This window comes from Mus musculus, chromosome 8 (assembly GCF_000001635.26).
Source record: "Mus musculus strain C57BL/6J chromosome 8, GRCm38.p6 C57BL/6J".
Taxonomy (NCBI): Eukaryota; Metazoa; Chordata; class Mammalia; order Rodentia; family Muridae; genus Mus; species Mus musculus.
Genome location: NC_000074.6, coordinates 119,276,002 through 119,297,104, shown reverse-complemented (window position 1 = coordinate 119,297,104; position 21,103 = coordinate 119,276,002). Strand labels below are relative to the sequence as shown.

At 47.8% G+C, this 21,103-nt stretch overlaps 1 protein-coding gene across 4 annotated transcripts in view; it reads right to left on the bottom strand.

The window, feature by feature from the left end:
- The window catches only part of Cdh13 (cadherin 13), a 1,184,913-nt gene that overhangs the window by 27,825 nt on the left and 1,135,985 nt on the right, over nucleotides 1–21,103 (bottom strand). For all 4 annotated transcript variants that reach the window (XM_017312550.1, NM_019707.5, XM_006530628.3 and 1 more), the window contains one exon: nucleotides 8,377–8,519. In XM_017312550.1, the coding sequence (XP_017168039.1) occupies nucleotides 8,377–8,519 (143 nt within the window). The remainder of the gene's footprint in view (nucleotides 1–8,376; nucleotides 8,520–21,103) is intronic.

Below are 21,103 nucleotides of genomic sequence, written 5' to 3'. Positions count from 1 at the left end.
TATATAAAGGTATGATATGTATATATTTAAATCGTGAATCAATATGCAACCCCTTGGGCTGGAGAGATGGCTCAGTGGTTAAGAGCACTGACTGCTCTTCCAGAGGTCCTGAGTTCAAATCCCAGGAACCACATGGTGGCTCACAACCATCCGTAAAGAGATCTGATGCCCTTTTCTTGTGTGTCTGAAGACAGCTACAGTGTACTTAGATATAATAATAAATAAATCTTTAAAAAAATATGCAACCCTTTTCCCCTTCTTCCCTCCTCTCCCTCCATTCTCTCTCTCTCCCTCCCCCCTCTCTCTCCCTTATCCCACACCTGGGTGTAATACCTATGGAAGCCAGAAGAGGGCGTTGGATTCCCTGGAGCTGGAATTACAGGTGCATGTGAGCCACCTTACCTAGGTGCTGGCAACCAATCTGGGGTCCTCTGCAAGGTCACCAAGAGCTCATAACTGCTGAGCCATCTTTCTATCCCCTACTATGAAACCATCTGTAATGCCGGTGTTAGGGTGATTTTATCATTTCTGTTGGGCTCATTACTATTTTTAGGATTTTAAAATTTATGCTTGTGAGATTGGTTTGTGATTTTAATTTTTTTTTGTAAGATTTTTGCCACGGTTTAGATAAGACACGATCTCGTAAGAACAGTTGCTAAGCGTCCCTCCCTTCTTCTTTCTGAAAGAGTTTCAGTGAGATTGGTATTCCTCCGTCTCTAATGTTTGGAAACACGAAGCTGCCATCTGTGCCTGTAGCTTGCTTAGTTAGAAGGATCTCAACAAAGATTTTTTTCCATAAATATTGGGGTATTTAAGATTATTTGATTTCTTCTTAGGTCATTTAAGTGTCTACATGACTTATTTGACAGTTTATTTGTGTGTGTATAAGTGTGAAAGCCTTGCTCTCTGGCTGCCTCGCTCTTTTGTCATGACTGATCCTATATCCCTTGAGCCCAAGTGGACCCTCCCTCCCTTCAGAGGCTCGTGTAAGGTATGAAAATTGCCTTGCCTACGTCTCTCATCACAGAAATGAGAGACGTAGGCAAGGCTATTTTCAGTTTTGCACGCGGGGAAGGAAGGCAGAGCTTTGCCAGTGCTGAGCCAGTGCTTCGAGGCTGAGCTATTTTGTCCCCTGACTGCTTTGAGCATTTCTCCATGATCAGTCTTCATCGGTCTGAATGTGTCCTGGGATGTGTTTCCTTCAAGTTCATCCTGTGGTTTGATGAACTTCTTCATGTCTTCCATCCGTTTGGGGACGTGCCTGATTGCATCTTCAAAGGCTGCCCAACGTGACATCACATCCTGTCCTGGAACTCCAGTTTAGATTAGAAGTGTCCCCAATGGTGTTTGAACACCTAGTCCCCAGATGGTGGCGCTGTTTTGGGAGGTTGTTGAACCTTTCAAAGGTAGCGTCTAGCTAGAGGAAGTGAGTCTTGGGGGAGGGGCGTGTCCAGCCTGTTTCCATGCTCCCCACCATGCCTGGTCCGCCATGACGGACCACACCCTCTCAGGCAAATTCCCCACTAAGTTGCTTCTTGTCAGGTTTGCGCTGAACGTGATTAGAGAAGTTATGAATACACACCACTAACGTCTCGTGAGTCCCAATTCTTCACTCTCTCTGTGCGTCATGTTGTTTTTCCGGTCACAGATCACAAATCTGTGTTAAATGGTTCTGCTGTTAAATGGTTCCTGGCAGAATGGAGCTCAGGAGGTTGATGCATCTCAGTTCTGGCACGGCTTCTTGATTATTTGTGATCCCAAACTTCGGGTGACGGTTCTTTCCTTCTGTCCAGTCCTTGGACATGCTGTCTCAAGTATCTTCACAAGTCTACTTCTCCCTTTGACTATCAGTTACAGATTCATCCCAGGGACGTTATAGACAGTGGTTCTCAGTCTTCCTAATGCTGCGGCCCTTTAATACAGTTCCTCTCGTTCTGGTGACCCACAAACCACAAAGTTGTTGATATTGTTACTTTGTAAGCATAATTTTACTACTGTTATGGATCATAAGGTATATGTGTTTCCTGGTCATCTTAGGTGACCTCCGTGAAAGGGTTGTTTGACACCCCCAAAGGGATCTTGACCCACTGGTTGAGAACTGCTGTTTTTTCTTTTTTTTTTTTTCTGGCTCTGCTGGCTCCTGCCTCAGCCCCGCATATGGCCATATTTATTTTATATATGTGGGTACACTGTCACTGTCTTCAGACACACCAGAAGAGGGCATTGGATCCTATGATAGATGGTTGTGAGCCACCACGTGGTTGCTGGAAATTGAACTCAGGACTTCTGGAAGAGCAGTCGGTGCTCTTAACCGCTGAGTCATCTCTCCAGCCCTGAGAAATGCTGTTTTAGATTATGAGTTGAAGGTTATTATACAGGAGTGAATTGGTTGTTGTTCCCTGCTGTGGACTTTTCCCAGACAGCTTGAGGTCCTGCCTCCTCTGCAGGGTTGCGGGTTAAGCTGGGTGGTGAGGCCAAGCTTCAAGTATAACCTTTCATGGTCAAACCTGGCCTGCCTCTGCCGTGATTCACGGCCTCGGGCTGCTCAGCTCCTGAAGGCTGCAGGAGACACAGCTCTTCTGGATCTGGAAGAGCGGCCCATCTCTCCAGTCAGCTCAGCTCCCTGGCACCTTCGGGGGTCGTGAATGAGAACCTGGTTGGATTGCTCTAGCTGGTCTCTTATTTCCTGGGAGACTGCAGGAGGTTCCCTACAGTCTCCTTTCCCGTTTGAAAGTCCACTGGGATGCTGCCTGGAGAGAAAGTGCCTGCTGCTCTCTGGAAGAGAGGGAGTGGTCCACAGTGTGTTTAGTTCACAGTACCCACATGGCGAGTCTCGTTTCAGGGAATCCCACACCCTCTTCTGGTCTCTGTGGGTGTGATGGTTTGTATATGCTCGGCCCAGGAAGTGGCACTACTAGAAAGTGTGGCCTTTTTGGAGTAGGCATGGCACTGTGGGTGTGGGCTAGAAGACCCTCACCCTAGCTGCTTGGAAGTCAGTCTTCCAATAGCCACCTGCAGATGAAGATGTAGAATTCTCAGCTCTGCCTGCGCCATGCCTACCTGGATGCTGCCATGTTTCTGCCTTGATGATAATAGACTGAACCTCTGAACCTGTAAGCCAGCCCCAATGAAATGTTGCCCTTATAAGAGTTGTCTTAGTCATGGTGTCTGTTCACAGCAGTAAAACCCTAACTAAGATAGTGGGCATCCGCACATACGTGCACTTCCACATTCAGTCTTGTGTGCTTACACCTAAATGAAAAATTTAAAATATGCAGAAAAGGAAGTCCATAATGGAAAAGCCTCTTAAGTTTGCAATGTGCCCTCCCTCTCCCCCCACCTGACTCTCACAAGTGTTTCTGTTTCTCCCCCCCCTCTCCTGGAGGAGGGGGGATGGGGAGAGGGTATAGGGGTAGGGGGATGACTGCCTCTAACCCAGAATCAGATCCACAAGTCCTTTCAATCCCTTAGGACCAGCTCCCCTCTCTCCCCCCCCCCCCCCCTCTCTCTCATCTCGCTGTGTCTGTAACTCCGATGATTTTTATAATGTTGTGGGTACTGCTGGAACTTGCTAGGTTTGCAGCTACATCCAACCTGGCACTTGTCGCTGCCTTGTGTTTTATCGCTGTGTTTGCACAAATGCCGGAGTGATTGTCAGTCTGCAGAAAATCAACTATGGAGATTTAGCTTCCCGGGCGTTAAATGACAAAAATCCTCAGCCTTTCATCCCATCAAATAGCCGACTTTGTAGCAAATTAATAAACACAAGTCCACACTCTGGATAAAGCTGAGACACCTGTTGACGTGCCAGATAAATTGTTTTTTCCCAGATAAACCTAATACCCAGAGATAAGTCTCCAGCAATCGTAGAGGCAGCCATTGCTCACAGCTCCCTCTGATGGACATGGCCTTTGCTGGATGTCCTTGCTTTAACTCTCTGGGGTGCTGTTCAATAAGACTACCCCTCCTCACAAAGTCCTGTGTGGTAATTAATCCCAACCTGTTTTCTGTTCACAACTCTGGGGACATTTCCATCCTCCGGAGACATCTGTGGCAGCAGGTTTTGAATTTCCTTGTCTGATGATAGAGTTAAGCGAGTTAGGCAAGGGTCCACCCGGGCTGGCTTTTCTCGGGTGCTGGAGCATCAGCCTTGGCTCCGCTCTTTACAGGAACCCGGCCCCATCCAGGTGCAATTCATGCTGCGAAGCTTTGAGAAGCTTTTTGGCTTCTTCGGGGGTCAGGAGGGCTTGGCGTCTTCTCTCTCCTCACAGCAACACAGCAACGCTCTAAGCAGGAACAAACCTCCTTGGTCTTCATTGAAACTGAGTCACCGAGTTCAACAGGCCCCACAGGTGTCCTCTGTGCACCCACACCTTGAGAAAACAATGGAGACCACTCCCTCCCTCCCCGCAGAAACACGAGCTTTATAGCACGCCCTTAGAAACCAGACAGCTAGTGAGAACCACAGTAAAACTCAGCCTCATAGAAAAATGCCAGCAATGTGAAGGATGGAAAAAGCCAAAGGTGAGGAACTGATGTCCTAGAGGAATCTCTCTATCTTTTATGTAGTGCTGGAGACTGAATACAGCACTGACTATACTTTCATCCTGAAGAAAATGCTGGTCTGGATATTAAACTTAAAAATTACATTTGTATGTATATGTGTGTACATGCCCATATATGTACTTTCCTGTACGTGTGTGTGTTTGTAAACGTATGTGTGCATGTGTGCATATATGCATGTGCATGTGCATATGTGCATGACAGGGTCAGGTGTGGAAGTCAGAGCACTTGCAGGAGTTGTTGTCTCCTTCTACTGTGGGCCTGGGTTTGAACTCAGGCCCCCAGGCTTGGCAGCAAGCACCTCTAACCACCAAGTCATCTGGATACTTAAAAAAAATCCAGAAGTCAAAACATCTTTAAAATTAGTGTATAGGGTCAGGAGAGGTGGTTCAGTGGTCAAGGGCACTTGCTACTCTTATAAAGGTCTTGGGTTTAGTTCCCAGCACCCACATGGTGGCTTACAACCGCCCATAACTCTACTTCCAGGGGATCTGACACTTTCTTCTGACCTCTGCAGGAACCAGGCATGCATGTGGCACACAGATGTACATGTAGGCAAAACATTCAGACACATAAAATAAATAAATAACTCTGAAACAAAATTAAAATCAGCACGGATTAATTGCACAGAACAATGGGTTTCATTGATGTTCAGATGTTTGCATTCAGTTCAGAGCCTGGTGTTGGGGTGTCCCAGAGCTGTCCATCACTGCCACCCTTGTTTATGTAGCATGTGACACAGGCTGTGCTGACTGCCCCTTCCTTTACTGCCAGCATTTCATGAGACATCATGTAGTATTTATCTCAAAGCCAGACGGGACTAGTCTTCTGACGTAAGCTTCTTGTCTGTTGAAAGGTCATTCCTGATCTCTAGGCTGGGGCACCTGTGCCACCTTTCTCGGTTTTAAGATTTATACCTTTTGCCCAGTTTGTCTAGATTAGTACCCCGACTTCCCTCATGTTCATATTCTTTTAAGATGTAATGAATGCTGCACTTTGATGGTTAGTTTGGCCTGTCAACTTGACATAACTTACAAGAGCCTCTTAATTGGGGGACTGTCTAGATCAAGTTGGTCTCTGGGCACATTTGTAAGAGATTGACTGTCTTGATTGTTCATTGAGTGGAGAGACTCAGCCCACTGTGGGCGGCACCATTCCCTAAGCAGGGTGCTAAGATAATAAGCATGGAGAAAGCTAGCTAGCAAGCAAGTGGGTGTGCAGGCATTTATTTATTTATTTTTGGCTCTTGACAGTTGATGTAATGTGACTAGCTGCTTCAAATGCCTGCCACTGTGGCATTCCTGCTATGATGGACTGTAACCTGGGATTATAAACTGAATAAACCCTCATCCATCCAACCTTACATCTTAGCATTGAGAATTGTCTTTCTACAGCAGTTTGTTTTGGAAGCTGACAGAATCAAGTCTAAGTTTAGCATCCCAAAGCTGGCCACATGGCTTCATGCACAGTGAGCGGCCCCGATGCACACCCCTGGGCCCCTGTTCTGAGCCATGCATTGTGATGGCTGCGTGATCTACATTGCAGGCCCTGGGTCATACCTGTTAAGCATGTGGTGTCTGCTCAGTTCTCCTCTCTCATCTTCACACACTTGTAGCCTGATTCATGACCCAACTCCCAGGCTCATTGTCTCCAGGGCTACTAGAATGTTCAACTCTATATCAACCCACCCGTCTTTAAGTTTTGCTATCCCCCCTTGTGATAGTCTTTATCTCAGGATGGAGGAGGCGCTTTTCTGGGCTTACTCTGGTCAGAACAGGTATGACCCTTAATAGGTCAGCCATTTTACCTGATTAACTCATGAACTCTCCAGACACAAGAACCCCTCTCTATCTCTCTGTCTGCTCTGGCTCTTGGTGGATGACTCTTCATGAGCTCTCTTGGTGTCTTGAGTGATTGTCCACGAGCTGGTTCAGCACAGCAATTCCACCTCAAGAACTCAGGGTCTTCTGGCCACTTGAGATACTTTGTCTGTGTTTGATTTCATTTGTTGTTAGCGTACGTGTTTATGGATGGAGGCGTGTGCATCCCATGGCCCAGGATGGAGGTCAGAGGACAACTTGAAGAAGTTGGTTTTCTTCTTCTAGAAGATGAGCCGCAGGGATAGAACTCAGGTTGTCAGGCTTGGTGGCAAGCACCCTTATCCACCGAGCCATCTCCCTGCCTATTGTCTGTGATGCTTTGAAGCTATGACCTGCCCAGAGCCATCCAACCGACGTCTCCATAGCCACTTGCAGCAGAGGCAGCCCGGCCTCTCCTTTACCAGCCCCCTGCTTCTCTCCCTTCCAGCTCTGACGTGGCAGGTGAGACTCAAGGGCTGACTTCACGCTGTCTGTTGTGTGCCACGGATGGCTCATTTGTACCATGTGTGTCCTCATGAAGCTGGGTTGGCAGTTCTTAGTTCACACCTTGCTGCTGAGTATGATGGGCATATATAAAAAGCCCATGAGGGCTTGACCTAGGAAGACTCGATACTCCCTCTTTAACCTGGAACAGCTTGCTTCACAAAAAAATCAGGAAGATAGAGATACTTTGTGTGCATTGGATATAATAGACATTTCAGTTTGACTTCAACTCTGATCTTGGCCCCTGAAATAGTTCTTGAACTAGGGCACTGGTCCAACCTGAACTGGTTTCACGTGTGTCAGGCAAATTGTATCCTGTGAGTGAACTTTTAGGGGAAGCCCTTTCTTTCCTGCCTCCTGCGTTTGCAAGATTGGCCATGCATATAATTACAATCAGATGCATCATGGGAAAGGACATTGGCTGTTAATAAAATCTCACATAATCCAAGCCTACCATAGGGTATGCCAAAACTACCCATTTCCTACCTCTAACCAACCTTCTCTCCTTCTGAACCCTCAAAAGGAAGACTGAAATGTAACCTGCTGCTCAGGATAACTATTGCCCAGAGCCTGTGGCTCCCTTGCATCCGGCCTGCACCTTTGCTCTTAAATAAAGATGCTGTTCTGCCATCTGCACACACTTCTTCAGATCTCAGAGCAAGACACCAAGAAGTTGGAAACACACAGCCTGACAGAGACCCCAGTAACAGTTCACAGCAAACCCTGCCAGCTCTGTACTCGCGATCTCCGTGACATTTCCAGAACCTGGTCCCTTCTCACGTGCTTCGGTGTCTGGTGCAAGCCACCGACCGTGTGTCTCCTAAGGACTCTCCCCGTGTCTGCCATTGCCACACAGTCTGACCCCCAAAGAACAGAGAGTGCCTGAGGTGCCACACACCCTGCTAGCATGTGTGTTTCAGGAGACGGGCTCTAGCCCATTCACTGCCGTGTCCCCAGCATCCAGCATGGTGTCTGGCATCGGATACTGAGTTCTTAGCTTTTGAAGGAGCAGCATTTTGTATTGTGCAGCAACCGGCTGGGAGGACCCAATGTCTTTCCATGGAATTGTGTCACGATGAGACAAATCCACGCAGACAATTCAGTTCCAGGGGTCAGTGATATGTTCTCCCATTCCATCCCAGAACCACCTGTGCAGCTGAGACACATCGCTGAGACAAACTGTGGCTTCCTATCCTGACATCCATCCTTGAGAGAGTCCAGTGAGCCCCAGGTCTCACCCCTAGACGGACGTATTTACCGTTCCACAAAGACTGAGATTCCCGGCTTGGGACTGTCACTGATCCTATGTATGTGCGAGTAGCAGCGGTTTATCTGTTCCCACTCCCTTCCTCTTCTTCAGGAATGCCCAACCCCCGATTCAGAAGAAACACACAACACACACCAGAAAGTGACACACATGCACCCTGATAGTCCTTCCCAAGTGACTCACCACTGTCGATGGCCAGGAACAGGGCCGTGTACACACTGTTGTGGACGAATGGGGACTCCCGGTCCAACACAGCTGTGGTGTCCACCGTTCCATTGATGGGGTTGATACTCAGCCAGCCTGCTGGGTCCTTGTAGATAGAGTACCTGAGGGGGAAAATATCCCAGACATCAGACTGCATCCCGATTAGAGTGAAGAGCCGTGTACCGAGCATAGAACCCTGACTCCGTGGCTCAGCGCCAGGCCATGCTTAACCCTCGAACCTTTCCATTCCAGTTGCTCAGTTGTTAGGCTGCTCTCTGATCATGCGCTGTGCTGTACAGGTGACAGGCAAGCCTCCTTTCCCGCTAGCGACCACCTCACATGAGGAGGCTCTTAGGATCTGCCTGGCTTTCATGGAGGCCAAAGTCACAGCCATTCTCCTTAGCCACAGCCACGGCTCTTTTCTGTCACACATTGGGGCACACTTCCAGTAGAGCAAGTGGAGATGAGCCATATTGAAGGGACGGACAGGACGGGCGGATGCTTGGAACAGTCCACTGCCTCTGAACAAGGGTAACCCCAGCGACCTCACAGAAATTGTCACGCCTGAACCAAGGCAGGAGTGGGTGGAGGTGGCAGGAAAGGAGGGGGGACACAAATGGAGAGGGTAAGCAAAGGAGAGCAACTTAGTCAGAGGCGGTCACTAGGATGCCATTTCAAAGAGGACCAGAGCATGTTAACTGGCAGCCACTGTCCCCGATCCTGCTTCAGAGTCAGGGCTTCTGTGCCTGTTGGCCACAGAGACAGGAGGATCCCTGGGACTCCAAAGCTGGCCAACCTAGCCTAATCTGTGAGACCATGGACAGTGGGACACAATGTCTCAAAGAAGAAGGTGAATGGTATCTGAGGAACAGCGCCCAGGGTTGATCTCTGGTTTCGTCTCCTGTGACAGCATTGGGGTGTGGCACCCACTTAATAATAACCATATATATATATATGTGTGTATATATATATATATATATATATATATATATATATATATATGCAGCCTCCTGTATCACACCAAAGACCTTACATGGCACGGCACAATCCTACTGGCGTAGTGTCTGCCAACCTGCACACCATGCTGGCCGGCCCAGAGATACCATCTCCTTTCACTGATAAGGAAACCAAGGTGTGGTGTAGAGGACGTGTGTCTGTTTCAAGCCCAGCAGGGCACAGCTCGTTGCTGTGAGTTGGTGGTAGCTATGGCAGGGTCTGTGCATCTGAAGAAGCCCCTATGAGTCTCAGGCTCCATGCACGGCCCCTGAGGGTGCTGTGGCTTTTAGGCCACCATGCATCTTTGCATGTGATGTTCTGTAGCTATTCCAGACTGCAGAGCTCTGGAATCAATGCTATCACAGTGGTGGTTGTGCTGGGAGGGACGGAGGTTTGCCAAAACTCAACTGTTTTTCAAGACCCACTCCAATAGCTTGTCTCGGAAACCCCGTGTAACACCTCTGCGGTTCTTATCACCCACACAGGTCCTTGCTGGCCATGGCCTGACATGGGCCGTGTGGATCAGCCATCCTGGCCATTGCCTAAGCTCTCTGGTGTGAGGATGAGGTCAAAGTTGTCTAGACTAAGCAAGGTATCTGTATCTATGCCCAGCTCTGGGCTACACTTGCAGAGTAACACTTCTGTCTCTGTGATTCACAACGACCCTACGAAGCTGTATTAGCCTTGTTCTTAAGACACAGCAAATAAAAACTTAAGTTCTAGCAACCCAACAAAAGTAGCCCAGCTAAGACACAGTAGAGATTGAGTCCAATGCTAGTACAGTGGATTCCAGGGGTTGGACTTTATCCAGCATGCTGTCTGTTCCTCATGTTCAAGGCTAGGTACTGTCCCTAGAGCTAAGTTGGGTCCCTGGTGAATGATGGAGCAGTCAGATTGAACACGGAGATCTGTGCACGCTAGACTTGCGCTCTACCATTGACTTCATCCCAGCCCCTGGTGTTTGGAACGGGGTTTTACTCTGTAGAGCACACTGGCCTCGAACTCACAAATTCCATCTTGGCTTTCCAAGTGCTGGGACTGGAGGTGTGCACAGCTAAGCATGCCTTCAGCTCGCTGGCTGCATCTTTTCCAGTGGGGACTCACTGTGCGTCAGGAGCACACAAAGAAAGCTGACATTTGCTTCTCATTTTCCAGGTGACAGGTTCACGGTGGATCCAGGAATGACTTGTGGTTCAATAGATTTAAAATAATGAGGATTTTAAATGGACCGTATTTTATTCCCACGCGACGCAACTCAGTTCAGAACATATATAAAAACTGAACTAAGCAACCCAAATTTTCAGGCTGGTGTCCAGTGGTGCTGTTGTTTCTCTTGACGCCATTTACCATCTTTGGAGGCTGTGATTCGGCAGCGAATTCACAGGTTGTCTTGCTGACTCCTGTTCAGAGGCATTGGGTGACATCAGTGCATGGTGTCATGATCTCAGAAGTGACAGTGCCACAGAGTTTCCAGTGTTAGCAGCCTGAGATGCCCTGGGTCTAAGGCAAGCTAGGACTTTGAGGCATGATGCTGTAGTGTTCTATCTTAAAAAGTAACCGGGTGGAGGATGGGCGGGGCAGCACACTCCTTTAATCCTAACACTGGGGAAGGAGAGGTGGGTGAGTCCCTGTGACTTTGAGACCAGCTTGGTCTACATAGGGAGTTCCAGGCCAGCGAGGAATGGAACAGTGAGGCTTTGTCTCAAAAAGAAAAGTAACCAGATAGGGTCTAGGGAGATGGCTCAGCCATTTAGAGCATCCATTGTTCTTGTGGGGGACTCAAGTTTGTTTTCCAGGGCCCACATCAGGAGGCTGACATAACTCCAACTTCAGAGGTTCTCATGCCTATGGCCTCTATAGGCCTCTACACTCATGTGTGTGTGTGCACGCACACACATACATGCACACATACAAATATACACACATACATGCACACAAACACGCACACACAATTAAAAGTAACAACAATAGATTAAAATACGTAGCCAGGTAGGGTCTGGACGTGGTTCAGTTGGCATAACACTTGCTGCACAAATGTGAAGAGCTGAGCTCAGGTGCCCAGCGTGGCAGGGGGAGATATGGAGAAGGGAAAACCCTTGGGCTTCCTATCCAGCCTCACAGGACCAGAGAGCCCCAGGCTCAGAAAGAGACCCTGCCTTAGAGAAATAAGCTCAAGTGCTCTTAAAGAAAGGAAGATACCCCATGTTGACCTTTGTTATCTACATACATGTGTAGATACATGCATGGGCACACCTACACATACATGTATACCTACACATACATGCACACCTACACATACATGCATACTTACATATACATGCACACCTACACATACATGCATACCTACACATACATGCACATCTACATATACATGCATACATACAAATACATGCATAGCTACACACACACGTGTGTGTGTGTGTGAGTGTGCATGCATGTGCACGTGAAACAATTTTGGTCAGAACACACCTAATGGACATGGAGGCCAAGGGCTACTCCACTGCTAAATACTGCCAAGTCTGGCACCTGTGCCAGCTCATGCCACCCACATGATCCAAACTGACAGCCGGGGAGTGGCAGGGACTTCCTCCCTGCTCCACAGGGGACCTCAGCTCAAGGCCACCTGCCAACAGGCTCTTCCACGTCATGGCTCTTGAGTACTTTTGTTAAATCAGCCCTTTTGAGCCAACTGGCCAGACACACTATGTAAATTTCTGACATTTTCAAAGCTGTCCTTTTAATAAACCTTTCAGTATGAAAATACCAGCCCTGCAAAATGTTTTCTGTGCTTCTGGACCCGAAAAAACGCATATGCCTTATTAAATTGAAATTTCCGGGCAATTTATCTGTAATGTGAACTTTGCTTGTTACAGGAGTAAAAAAAAAAAAAAAAAAAAAAAGGAAGAAGAAGAAGAAGAATCAAATTAGGACCAGAGCTCATTTCAGTATGTAATGTAGCCTTGCGGACATGCTTTGAGCTCTTGCCAAGCCCCGGCCTTGTGTGGATGTCGGTGTTGGAAGGCAGAGACAGAATTGGGGGCCAGTTCTGGGTGCAGATAGTGTGTCAAGCTGAGGGCGGGCCAACCAACAATTAGAAAGAAGAGTATAAAATGGGAGAATCAGAGGAAAGACAAGGAGTCAGGGTCCATGGCTACACGTGGAGAACCCTGAGTGCTGACCCACGTGTGGTGGCTCCTGACCATTCATCTGACAGGATTTAGATCATCGTAGAGACACACTTCTGGGTGTATCTATGAGGGTGTTTCCCGAATGGGGAAACTGAGAATGGAAGACAAGCCCTGGTTACCAATGGCTCCATCCCACAGCTGGGATCCTGGATACAATCAGAAGGAGAAGGTGAGCAGAGGACCAACTTTTATATCTCTGCTTCCCTGCTGGAGACACAATGTAAGCAACTGCCACCCCCTTCTGATACCACGTGTCCCTCCCCCCTCCCCTGTCACCACGGACTGTTCCATCACACCACGAACCCAAGTAGATCCTTCCTTCCTTCAGTTGCTTCTGTGAGATACTTTGTCACAGTGGTGAGAAAAGTGAATAATACCCACCCCAGTAAAGGAAACAATATTATTACATGCAAGGTTATTTGATCATGCTCACAGCAAGGGACGTGAGAATAATTTCCCTCACAATAAGCCACAAGTGTCTTGTCTTCCATCCTCAGTATTTGCTTCCCGCAGCACCTATAAGTGGGAGTACACGTCCGCAACCCACTTCTCCACCCCAGAAGATGCCTCACAATATACCATTGCATCATTTTGCAGAAGAAGAAACAGGCTCAGAGTGGACCAGCACTTGTTCAAGTACTACAGTAGCTTTTAGATGGCAGAACTGTGGTTCCAACCTGGCTCTCTGTCTCCCAGGCTCAGACCAGCTTCTGTTTGTCTAGAGCAAGTTACATGAGCTGTCTGCTCTACATCATTGGCTCTCCAGCTGAGATGTGCACAAGGATTCTAGGGTTGCTGTATGTATGGTAGGTCCTTTCTCTATCAATTATCTATCTACCTATCTATCTATCTACCAATCTATTTATCATCTATCAGCCAATCTATCTACCAATCTATCATATCTATCTATCTATCTATCTATCTATCTATCTATCTATCTATCTATCGATCTATCTATCGATCTATCATCTATCTATCATCTATCTATCTATCTATCTATCTATCTATCTACCAATAATCTATCTATATTGGATTTTTTTTGAGATAAGAGTTCAATACTCTAGCCTAGGCTTGCCTAGAACTAACTACATAGCCAAAGCTAGTCTCAAATTAGTGGCTACCCTCCATCTTTCCATTAGGATTATAAGCATGAGACAACATGCCAGCAGACCCCCACGCTTCTCTTCTCCTCCCCTCTCTCTTTATCTCCCTTCTCTTCTTCTGTATTTGCTTGTGTTGTATTTCATGCTGTTGGGCACATCTTAGGCCTAAGAGCATAGATCTGAATGAGTCCCATGAGGTTGTTCTGTCCTTGAATATTTTTATATGCAGAGCCTTGAGCGAACTCCTTCCTGTGTCTGGAATTACCTCACGATCCCTAAACCTTGCTGAGTCTTGGCCTCTACTTGGTCAGCAGAGTCAATGAGAAATCTCCGAGGGACTAAAACAGCCCAAAGACTACAAACCTACACCAACAGTGTCCATCTTAGCAAGATACAGGCAGCCAGTGGCTAGGAGGATGTTCAGAGCGGTGTCAGGCATGTTTGAGAACATAAGGAAACCCAGGGCAAGCCACCGCCTGATAGAGGAAGTCACCAGAAGAGGGGGCGAGAGAGAAACTTATGGTTACTTCAGAGGAGGGGACAGATAGCAGGCCAGGGGAGGCTTTGAAGGCAGATGAAGGCCCCATGTTGATGGAAAGACAACTGCTTCATCTGTGGACAGCTTGCTGGATGTGGAGTGTGGTGTGTGTCGTCTCAGAACACTGTCGGGGACATGATACTGAAAGCAGCAAGCATAGATCCATCAGTGTTCACAATGAGAAGAACCTAAGGTTGTGTGCAGTAACACAAACTTAAAAAAAATTTCATATTTTCCTCTAAACTCTTCATTAATGTCTTTCTTCTATTCTGAGTAACCTTTGGTTCTTGCTGGGAGTTGTCCTTCTGTCCTGGCTGTCCTCTTTGTAGAACAGTTAGCTGTCTACTAACTTTTGATAACAGTGGAGTCTCTGGCCTCTTTGGTTAGGGTATCTGCTGAGACACACACAGACACACACAGACACACACAGACAGACACACACAGACACAGACACAGACACAGACACACACACACACACACACACACACACACATCTTAAAATAATAGAATGGTCTGTTTTCAGTGTCTCAGACAGCACATGGCCCTGGTGAGTCCACTCCACACAGGTCCAACTGCACTGCATGCAGGTCAAGTTCATTCTCAGTTGACTGATGCCATTGGCCTGCGTGTGTATATATGTGTGTGTGTGTGTGTGTGTGTGTGTGTGTGTGTGTGTGTGTGTGTCTGACTGAGGCTATGTTCCAGGAAGGTTCTCAAGCAATAAGCTCCCTGGGAAAGGAGAAGATGGGTCAGAATCCAGCATGGATGTTGGTGTGTGTTTGTTCTGAGATCTCACTGGGTTGGTTAATGAACACACATGGCTCTGTGCCAGCACCTGGCTCTCAGAACCCCATCAGCCACCAAGCTGAGCAGAGGCTTGTCACTTTCCAGAAGGTGCTAACAAGCAGACCTTCTGCTGGGCATCTTGTAAGATGGATGGCTGAACCTGTCCTGTGCCTTGAAGGTCAATGGACACAGCCTGGCAGGCTGCCTAGAGGAGGAGATTGGGACCAGCACAAGGCGATACTGAGTTGGCACTCTCCCCTCACGATGGGGTCTAAGCAGTCATCTATAGATCCTGTGTTCCTGGGGGGAGGCTGGCTCCAGGGGCAGGGGCAGGGACAGTGACAGGGTTCTGGGGAACCAAGGGTGACTGAGCTTCAGTGGTGAGAGCTCTAGGGGAGCACAAAGCCAGGCTCATGGTTCAAGTTGTGGATCTACACCTGCTCTGTGTAGACACCGAGGAGCCTTCCTCCTGCAGTACACAGCAGCTGCACCCTCATCCCCACTCTATCCAGTACCTCCCACAGCCTTCTACTGTGGGAGTAGGGCATTTGAGGGAGCAAGGCAGGGAGATCAGTCTGGAACACACACACACCTTTGCCAAGGGTCCCAACTCCCTGTCTCGTGTTCTGGTTTCTACTTCTGTCACTGTGATAAAACATCGAGAGAGAGAGAGAGAGAGAGAGAGAGAGAGAGAGAGAGAGAGAGAGAGAGAGAGAGAGAGAGAGAGAAACACAGAGAGAAACACAGAGAGAAACACAGAGAGAAACAGAGAGAAACACACAGAGAGAAACACACAGAGAGAAACACAGAGAGAGAAACAAAGAGAGAAACAGAGAGAGAAACAGAGAGAGACAGAGAGAGAGGCAGAGAGAAAGAGGGGTTCATGGGGCTTGCAGTCACAGGCTCCAGTGCATCACTGTGGGGAAGTCACAGTGGCAGGAGCTTGAGACAGCTGGTCACACCATATCCACAGTCAAGAACAGAGAGAAACCAAGGTACCCCTGCCAGCTGCTTGCTGCTCTGCTCAGCTTAGTTTTCTTCAATCATACAGTTCAGGGCCCAGCCTAGGGAATGGTGCCGCCCAAATTCAGAGTATTACTTCCCATCTCAATTAATACTCAAGACATTTCTTAAGGACATGTCCCCTCCCCTCACTCCCCACCATTGACTCATCCTGTTTCCCACTCAAAGCCCACATTCTTCTGCTGTTCATGTGATCTGTCATATCCACTGGGAATTCCTTGTCCTACCCCCTTTCCTGGGCTGACTGGTTTGTCATCACTCTTCAGGTCCCAGTTCAAGTGTCACCTCCCAACCAGTCCCGCTGATACCGTGGAAACTCAGTCTCCTGTGAGCTGTCCCACTGAGTTATCAACTCCAGAAGGGACTGAGGTAGTCGGAAGCTGTGATCACACTGGTCTTGTGATTACCTACTCAATCCACGGTTTAATTGTTGTGCCCTTTAAGAGGCAAACACCAAGTCAGGACAGTGAATCTGCCATGTTCTCTGCCATCCTTAGGGCCTGATCATAATGGTTACATCAGCAAGCGTTTGTTGGATGGATAAAAGTTCCATGAAGGCCACCTGTTGAGCCTTAACCTTGACTGTCCCAGTTTACACGAAGCATCTGCTACACATCTCAGGGGACTTAAATCTCCCATGAGCCTGTTGGAGCATCTGTGCAGGAGAACTTGGCTAATTTTTGTTTTTCTGTCTAGAGGTTTGAATAGGAGGATACGCACTTGCTGAGTGAATCGACTTCCCTTAGACTGACAGGATACCCAGGAGGAACCCCGGGTGGTTCTTTGTGCCTTCCTGTTTGTCAGATCTTCTAAAGAGGCTACCATGGACTGGAGAGATAGCTCAGCAGTTAGGAGTGCGCACTGTTCTCAGAGAGGGCCCAGCTGAGTTTCTGATACCCGTGCTGGGGAGCTTGCAACAGTCTGTAACCCTAGCTCCTGGAGCCCTGATACCCTCCTCTGACCTCCACAGGCACATACCCACTCACGAACATACATGCACACCATCAAAAAGCACACAAGTAATCTTAAATCGAGGATATCACCATTCAATTATTATTATTATTATTATTATTATTATTATTATTATTGTCTCAAGCTTTTCATCTAACTGTAGTTAAAGTCTCAGGAGATCTCAGAAGGACTCGTGGGCTTAACAGCTGCTAAAGTGACGTTCTAGCAGAAGGTGAGTGAACCATCCCCTGGGCTGTACACTCTTTGATACAGGACTCCATCTCTAACAGTCTAGCCTAATGAAGCATAGACGCGAGGAGTGCTGGGCTGAAGCTGGGTGGGACCCTCCTTCTTTGCCAGACTTCTCAGAGTCCTGACTACACAGATTTGTGTTGTGACTGATTTTATGTGAGAAAAGGCCTGAGGATAAAGTGCCACCCACACTTGTTACACAGGAACATCAGTGACGATGTCCTCACCATCCCTAAGTATTAGAGAAGAGTTACATGGAAGTTAATGACTGTTACCCAAAATGCCTAGTTACCTAGGCAATGGGGCACAGTGAAGACATCACATCATAGCAGATGTGGCCAGTTGACTCTGTCTGAAGTGGTGGTGGTGGGTTAGGAAATCTCTCTACAGTATGTTGGTGCATGCATGGTGCAGACATGTGACATGCTAACATCCCCGCACCCATCTTTGCAAATACCAGCAAGTGGTCAGATGAGCTCCCTGGGCCCTCTTCCTGCTTCTGGGGCTATTTCTCTTATTGAATCCTTTCTCTCTTTGAGGAAGGACAGGGTGCATAAGACTCAGGGAGCTCATAGGACTTCCGAGGCTCAGGAGCCTCAGAGATCACAAGATCCACAAGCCGCCTCCAATGGTGACAAGCCAGGATGTGGCACCAAGGGAGGGAAGGCCAGAGGTCTCAGCACCTACCCTTAGCCACTCTGCTATCAAAGCCTAAATCCCATAATGCATTTAGAGATGTATCTTGAGAGAGGCAGTTAGAGCTATGTGAGGTCACGGCGTGAGCAGACAGGATTAGTGTCCTGATAGGAAGAGATCCCAGTAAGTTCCTTTTGTCACCAGTCTTCTATGCCCCACTGATGCATGTGTCACCTGGGCACAGGGAGGAGCAGCTGTGTGCATGCAGGAGTAGAACCCTCAGAGGAGAGATGGGTGGCAATCTTGATCTTGAACTTCTAGCCTCAAGAATGTGTAAAAATCTTTCCCTAGGTCTAAACCATTCATTCTATATGGTACTTTGTTAAGCCAGCCTCAGCTAAAGGATATAAACATTAGGTGCTATATGACAATGCCATATTTATTCGTTAAAAGAAAACAAAGGGTGGTGAGATGGCTTAGTGGGTAAAGATGCTTGCTGCTAAGACTGATGTCCTGAGTTCAAACTCTGGAACCCCCACAGTGGAAGGAGAGAATTGGACCTGGAAAGCTGTCCTTTGACCTCCACATGAGGACTGTGGCACCCACACATGAATGTGCCACATACACACACATACCTGTACACACAAATAAATATAAAAATATTAATAAAGAAAACAATATCAACAATCACATGCCGGAACACTTCGCTGGCCCTTCTAATCCATAAGAGTTTGCACTATAAAGATGACACACATGGCACCCATGCCCTTCAGGAGTAGACAGTTCTTTGGTGGCAGAGAGCCCTGACTTGGATTTTCTTTCCTTCCTGCTCCTGTGGTCGTGGCCTTCAGTGGACTCTGGGGGGGGGGGGGGGATGCTACGTATGCTAAGAAGATGGGCGCCGCGATCCCACACTCCAGCCGCTGCTTTCAGAGAGTTCATGTCTGTGTGAACTTAGGCATTGTCCAGACCTCTGAGATGAGTACCACGCCCCTTCTCCTCACTCTATAAGCAGGTGCCAAGCCCTGGGTCCCACTGCCAGCACCACACATGGTGGCACATGCCTAGCACTTTGGAGGTGGAGGTGGGAAGGTCACAAGTTCAAAGTCATCCTTGATTATATTGCAAGTTCAAGGCTACACTTGGAGGGAGACCTTGTCTCAAATCAATCTAATCAATCTCTTTCTCTCTCTCTCTCTCTCTCTCTCTCTCTCTCTCTCTCTCTCTCTCTCTCTCTCTCATATCTGTCTGTCTATCTTTCTGTCTGACTATCTGTCTATCTGTCTGCCTGCCTGCCTATATCAAGCTGGGCACCAGCATTCATCTCCCTGCTCCCTGACTATGGACACAATGGGACACTCCTCCACATTCTTGTCACTATGACTTCGCTGCTATGATAGACGGTGCCCTCCAGCTGTGAGCCTGGATAAGCTCTTCCTTCCTTTAGTTGCCTTTGTAAGGTGTTTTGTTATAGCAACCAAAAGAAACTAATACACTCTTATTATCATTGTTATTATTATTACCTAACTAAAAACACATCTAGACAACAAAATAGAACTAAAATTTAACATCTCTTCATCACACACACATGTTCGTGATATATGTGAACACACAGATACATGTATGAGTGCACACATGCATGCATATACCTATGCATTCACACACACACACACACACACACACACACACCTACACACCTACACACCTACACAGTGTAGTGAATACCTGCTTCTGGGCGTAGGCTGTAGACTGGCCAATGACAACCAGTGCCTCTCCTCAGGCTCCCATAACTGAATGTCTAGGCTGCACTGTGAGACTCAGAGCGATACAGAGTGCAGCTCACTGCCCAGTGCCACACTCTGTCCTCCCATGCACCCTTACACCCTGTCCTTTGCCACCCACATGGTATTGTGTAACCAATCCCTTGGAGGGAATGGTGGCTCTGTGCATAATCACAGCTGTCAAATGTCTGAGCCACATGGGGATGTGTGGAAAGTATCTGCCCTGCCCTCCCCCCACCCCAAAGCAAGGTCAAACATTGATGCTTAAAATAAACTTGTGAGTTCCCAAAGCTGCACCAAAATGTGAGCTGGAGCGGAGGGAGGGCTCGGTTGGGAGCTGCTGTCTTTTTAGTCCATTCTGTTCTTCCCAGGGTCTCAGATCTGCACAGTGAGCAGAGTCACCAACCAGCCAGCCCTCCCTGCCTGAGGCAGCCCCCAGCCTCACATCTCAGACACACAGCTTTCTTGGGTAGCTATTTTGAGCCTTTGTCCTTTGGACCAGACAGTGCCTTCAGAGTACCAATGTCAATTTGCTAATGTTCTTGACTTTTCAAATCCCCCACATTGACATTTGATTTTGCAGAGCCAAGTGTTTGCCTTCTCCACAGAGATGGTTCCCCCCCTCCCCAAGCCCCGCCATGAGGATCTTTGGGGAGAGTATATGTCACTATATGCCAGAGAGACTGGACCCAGAGGGTGACAGTCAAATTTGAGTGAATGATGAAAGGGCACTTGCTGTAAAAGCCTTTTAACATTTCAGAATATACAAAAAAAAATTATATCAAGTTGAGGGGAAAAAAATGGAGGAACATATCTTTTCTCCAGACCCAGCGGCTGCTCACAAGTCCTTGTTTCTGCCGCGGAGTCTCGAGGAAATGACACCACTGTGAAGTTCCATTTGTGAGGAGTACCAAGACCCTGCCAATGGGCTAGACAGATAGTGGGTGAGTGGCTGCCCCGAGCAAGGGTCTGGGAGGCCAGGGGAGGGAGATGGGTACCAGCGTGTCTATTCAGAGAGATGAAAGGTTCTGGGGTTAAAGGTGGCATTGGTTACGTGACTGCAAGAAGATGCTAGGAATCCTGAAGACTGGGAATCACAGTCTTTAAATATTCATTTGACATTTATTTTGCGTGTGTGTTTACGTGGTGGCACGGCACAGTGACAGTGTGGAGGTTAGAGACCAACTTGTGAGAGTTGATTCTTTTCTTCCATCACGTCGGCTCAGTGAATTCAACTCGGGTTGTCAGATTTGGTGACAAGTATCTTTGCCTGCTGAGCGTTCTCGCTGGCCCCGGTGTGACTTCTTTCAGTGGTTGGACTGTTGCTCAGTAAAGTTGCTGTGTGCAAGCAAGTTCCTTCAAGGGACTTCCCACAGTTGCTGGAGTTATTAAAGCCAAAAATGCTAAGCCAAGCCAAGCCCCTTCCCAGGACGGTTTCCAGAAGACCCTATT